The 5,913-nt window shown below is 39.2% G+C and overlaps 1 protein-coding gene across 1 annotated transcript; it reads left to right on the top strand.

Annotated features, from left to right (window-relative positions):
* The first annotated feature begins 789 nt into the window (after positions 1 to 789).
* LOC143859269 (uncharacterized) lies at positions 790 to 5,591 on the top strand. Its single transcript, XM_077369978.1, has 4 exons — positions 790 to 1,096; positions 2,449 to 2,552; positions 2,973 to 3,091; positions 5,346 to 5,591. Exons 1-4 carry the CDS (start codon positions 820 to 822, stop codon positions 5,422 to 5,424), a joined length of 579 nt encoding a protein of 192 aa, XP_077226093.1. The 5' UTR covers positions 790 to 819; the 3' UTR covers positions 5,425 to 5,591.
* The last annotated feature ends 322 nt before the right edge of the window (positions 5,592 to 5,913 follow it).

The following is a 5,913-nucleotide window of genomic DNA, read 5'->3' as shown; positions in this document are numbered from 1 at the left end:
CCCCCCCCCCCCCCCCCCCCGGGCGCTCTGAAGGATAAAATACCCCCCTTTAACATTATCCATTAAGTTTTATAGGCAGAGAAAAACGTTAAAGGGGGTGAATTTCTCCTCAATCAGTGAACCATTCTCACAGAAAGGGGGATTTTATATATTTAGGGGGGGATATCATTTCCCCTCTTTAAATACTAAAAGACAAAGATGATTTGTGAAAATATCAAAATATGGTTGTGCTGATATCATTTCCGAAAGAGAATACAATTGATCTTTTTGTTTTCATGTTTTTTTATGAGCTTTTCTTGCCACTCTCACTCCGACTTTTTCCTCTCCAGACCATCTCTCACAAGTGACAGTTGGCCGTATAAAAATTATATTGAATATTTTTTCAAGGCTGCCAAACATGGCTTACTTTCAGGAAAAGATGAGTGAGAGAGGGTGGAAATATCATTTCTCAAAACAGAAGCCTGATACTGGTGGCAAAAACATGTTTTTTCGTGGCAGTAGCAAACACTTTCCTTTTACGTGACGCAATAGAGTTTTCTTTCTCATCTTTTCATTCTGCATGTATGACACGTGTCGCAATTAAAGTTATTTAGGGCACACAGCTTCAAGTAAACGACGACATACGGCGGTTCTGATTTCTGACACTAATACTAATAAGGGTATTTCTGTCATTTCATTAATAGTTCTGTCCTTATCCTCACCTACTCTTGTACCTGTAAATCCGTCAATGGCAATTAGGAAGGCAAATCCGTCTCTCAACCCCTATAAAAGAGGACCCCAGAGCATGCAAAAAAGGCAAAAAAAAAACAAGAAGAGAAGATGGAAAAAAAGAAGAGTGAAGAGGCTAGTAGTGGTGAGAGAAAAGAAGAGAGGAGTGAAGAAGGTAGAAGTGGAGAGAAGAGAAACAAGAGGATAATGGTGGCCATAGATGAAAATGAAGGGAGCTTTTACGCCCTCAGGTGGGCCTTAGATAATCTCTTCTGTTATGGTTATAAAACAAAGGAAGAAGAAGAAGAAGAAGTTTGTGTTGAGAAGACTCTCACCATCCTTCATGTTCAACAGCCTTTTCAGCCCGTTATGTTCCCAGCTGGGCCTGGTAAAAAAAATACTTCAAATATATTCTCCTTTGCCTTTGATATCTGCAATCCTATATTTTATTTCAGTTTGTGTTTCCTATTCAGCTGTTGAAGGCTCTTACAATTCCCATGTAAAAGCTATAGAAAAGTGTACTTAGATAAGTGACCAAGTCGATCTAAATGACTGACCTGGTCCAATCCGAGTTCGGATTTCCAAACTATTTTGGGTCTTGTAACTTACCAACTTCTCCAAAAGCTTAAGCTGTTACAAAGGGGTTATTTATCTTTTATCCTTTAACATTTCCCCGCACGTGTGGCTCACTTGGGAAACATGCGGCACATGTGGTCTCACTTTGGGCCGACCATCGCATGTGAATTTTTGCTATCCGGAAGAGTTCACAGGTTTGAACTCGAAACATTTGGCTATGATATCATGTTAACTTACCAACTTCTCCAATAGCTTAACTTGGTAAGTCAACAGGTCTTAAATTTTAATTTGTTTTATTTTTTAAGTTTTACCATAAATTTAAATTTTGGGTCTTCTTCCTCCTCCTCCTAATAAGTTGTTTAGGAGCTATGAAAAAATAAACTTAAATTTACATACTACAATAAATAGTTATTTAGAAACTTGTATTTATAAGATATTTAATTAACTCTATCTTTACAAGAAAACACCACGAGCTATACGCCAAGATTATTTAATAAATATATGATATAAATAATGTTGGCGCATAGCACGTGGTATTTTCTTCTAAAGGTGAGAGTTATTTAGGAATTTGCTAGGGACCATAGTAGAGAGGCATTTCGAGGCCGACTTCTGCATGTGAGGGCAGCCACCTCATATGAATAAGACAAAATCAGCTGAAAAGTGAGCCTATGTGGCTGCTCTCACATGCAACAGTCGGCCCCATTTTACGCATCATGTTTTGATACAGTAGGACCACCCATCTCTACCCAAACCCATGCATGTTGTGGAGTCTCACCATTTCAAAGCAATGATTGGGCCCACCATCTCCACCCAAATCCATGCATAGGGTGGAGCCGAGCACGTTTACACCATACTTTGATACGGTGGGTCCCAACAACTCCACTCAAAACCATGCATAAGGTGGGGCCCACCATTTCACTTCATGTTTTGATAGAGTGGGTCCCAAGATCTTCACCAAAGCCCTGCATAGGGTGGGGCCCACCATTTTACATGATGGGGCGAAAAACAAAAACTAGTTCAACACAAATACTATCCAATGAGGAAAACAATTCAACATGTTTTGCCCATGCATGCATACTCATATTAATGTCTGCTTTGTATGTAGACAACTTACAAATTGCATGGATTACCTAACCTTGTTCTTTCCTCTTTTTTCTCCTACAGCTGTATATGCAACATCTGCCGTTGTGAACTCTGTAAGGAAAAGCCAGGAACAGAACTCTGCATTACTACTTTCTCGTGCGCTAGAAATGTGCAAGGGAAAACCAGTAAGTTTCAAAACCCTTCTTTTTGTTGCTCTGAGTTCCATTTTTCTATATGATTCACAATGAACCTTAATACTTGATAATCCATATTTCTGAGGCCCTGTTTGTTTTGGATTTTGAGAAATGATTTTGAGTCAAAAACTGATTATTGGACTCGAAGTTGAGTTTAATTCTGAGTCCAACAATCTGTCTTGGACTCAAAATCCAAAACGGACAGGGGATAGATGTAATTTTGAGTCCAATAATCAGTTTTTGGACTCGCAATCAGTTCTCCAAAACCAAAACAAAAAGGGCCAAAGTAGCATGTGGTGATTATCTTTTTTACTACAACTCTATGATTCAAACTGATTTTTTTGCCAAGCAAATTAAAAGTTAAACTTCAGGCTCATTGATCACGGTTAACTGATCTTGATTACTGTGCAGATCAAAGTTGAAAGTGTAATTGTGGATGGTGAACCCAAGGACATGATCTGTGAGGTTGCAGAAAGGATTCATGCTGATCTCGTTGTTGTAGGAAGCCGCGGCCTCAGCAAGATCAAGAGGTGACTCTGAACTTAATAGAATTTCAATTTCGATGTTTTCTCGCACCCAAGGTTTGATATGTAGGAACAAATTTCTCATTACATATTGAATCCATACAAGGTAATTAGGCATATTGCTTAACAAAAATGACATACATTCCTCCATGATGTTTGAAACATTAGGTTTATTTTCAATTATTGTGGAGATCCACAAACAGAGAAGACACTAATTTATACCAACCCTAAGCCGTCGATTGGCAAATAGGGCAACAAAGTAACAAAGACCACATGAAGGCAGCACGGTCCACATGAAGGCACCACGATTCACACAAACGCATCATAGTCCACAAGAACATAGCACAATTCTCATAAAAGGCAGCACAATCCATACGAAGACAAACTTTCAAGGAATGATGGATCTCGGCTCTAATACCATGCTAAAGTGAAAAGAAAGTGAAGATTGCATGAAGAAAAACACCCAAAAGCGAAAAGCATGTTAGTTGAGAATGAGAGAGAGGAGGAGAGAAAGGAAACATAGAGTTCAGGGTTGTAATCCCACCCCATGACTCCCATGAAGTATTTATATTAATCACTTAAAATAAATTAAAACAGTTTTCATTAGGACAACCATTATGACGGGCCCCATTTTAATTACTCACTAGCAACTTAATAAAAAATGTAGATAATAGTTAGTCGAGACTAGGGCTGCAACTCGGGTCGGGCGGGTCGGGTTTTGGAGAACCCAACCCTACCCGAGAAATATCTCAGGTCGGGTCGGGTCGGGTTGTTTTTCGGAAAACCCACGATTCCCAAACCCGGCCCTACCCATGATAAATCTCGGGTCGGGTCGGGTTTTTTCACGTTGATGCAATTTTTTAAGGAAAATTCTTGTTTGGCAAGGCAACTCAACTCATAGAAGTAGAAATTACACTCACATTACACTTGAATCAAACAATGATGTAATTACACTCACATTACACTTGAATCAAATAATGCCGTAATCAAACAATGTTGTAATTACAATCAAACAATGCTGAATCAAACCCTTGAATCAACTCAACTCATAGAAGCAGAAATTACACTCACATACAATAACAGTGGGTGCGTGAGTTTTCACTTTTAACTTGTAACTAACAATAGAAAAAAATGTACATACTATAGCTTATGTAACTCGGGTCGGGTCGGGTCGGGTCGGGCCCCTTCAAACCCGGCTCGACTCGAGATTCATGCGGGCTTTTGAATGCTCAACCCGGCTCGACCCGAAACCCATGAAACCTGAACCCGACCCAGGTTATTTTCGGGTCGGGTCGATGCGGGTTGGGTAAAACCCGGCTCGAGTTGCAGCCCTACTCGAGACTTCCAATTTCTTACATAGTATGAAGCTACTAAGCTAAAAATGGCTGCTTGCATCTACATTGCCAGAAATCATTCAGTGCGGAAGCAAAATAGAAGCATTGCAATTCCGTGATACTTATGAAAACTTTGGATATCGAAAGAATCTTAGTCTACAACTCTATAATTTCCAATTTCCCAATAGATAATAGTATATCTTATTGAATATTCTCAGTCAGCAGTTGTAGAAATCTCTTTTTATGATTTTGCTGCTGTGTCAAGGTCTGAAATTCTTGGATGCATTGAATTAACAAACTTGTTTAAATTTTAGGTTATCAATCTTGCTTTTGTGTTTTTCGACTTCTGCAAATACCAACACGGATCTGATGGATTTTTCATTTCTTTTTTTTGAATAGTTGGATTGATGGAACTCTAGCATCATACTATAATAAAATGCAAGACTTATGGAATTTTAGCACCATACCATATATAGCGATCCAACCCCACCCCCCTATTGTCTTTGAAGATTCAAGAAATTAAACTTTTTGATGAACTTATCGTACTGTTCGGAAAATGGACAGTACACAATTTTAGCATCAGCCAACACAATCAAGACCCATGTTTCTGCTTTGCTCTTTAGCATCAACCAACACAAACTTAAGACACTGACAATTTAGTCATCACATCAGAGTGTAAAAAAAAGGACTAGCCTACAGTCTACACAGGAAAAACAAGCAAAACATCCAGTGCCCAGTGCCCAACAAAAACCCAGTCACTTACTATAAAAACATTTTGCGGAAAATTAAAAGACAAAAAAACTAGCAATAGAATGTTGAATGATGGGTATTCACAGTTTGTGATTTTCAGTTGCTAGCATGATTTTAACCCTCAATTTTGTGGTGCCATCTTCTTCTGCTACTAATAGTGTGCATGCTTGTTACAGAGCATTTCTGGGCAGTGTTAGTGATTACTGTGCACATCATGCAAGTTGCCCAATCCTCATTGTAAAGCCACGAAAGTGAGGAGACACACTGAAGTACTAATTAAAAATAGCTCTTTAAGAGTTTATATTGTATGGGAGAATAGCCATATGTAACTAAAAACTGTTGGGAGTACTCTTACTGTAGCAACTGGATGTTCCTTTCCTACAAGAATGATTAAATATTATACAGTACTTGAGTTGATCCAACTCCGAGTGCTGATGAAACGTGCAGAGAAAGTGGACTAGCAATAATGACTGGCGCACGCACGCTCGCGCACACACATGCATAGGGAAATTGGTCTTGGAAGTTATTAGTATTTACCTCCATTCTTGATCTTCCTTCGTCAATGTGGGAATTTCCATTGTTGTCAAAGATAACCGGTTCTGAATGTGGAGCATCTATGGGGTCCACAGACTCTTGAGTCACAAATTGAACAGAAGGGTCCATTGGTGAAAAGTTGCAAGTCCCGATGTTTGAGGACTCGAAAGAAGCAATGGGTGGAAAGGCAGAATGAGTTGATTGCGTGTC

Source organism: Tasmannia lanceolata, unplaced genomic scaffold (genome assembly GCF_043159265.1).
Source record: "Tasmannia lanceolata isolate RefF3 unplaced genomic scaffold, GAP_Taslan_0.1 ptg000029l, whole genome shotgun sequence".
NCBI lineage: Eukaryota > Viridiplantae > Streptophyta > Magnoliopsida > Canellales > Winteraceae > Tasmannia > Tasmannia lanceolata.
The sequence above is the reverse complement of the archived record's forward strand: the minus strand, read 5'-3'. Positions and strand labels throughout refer to the sequence as shown.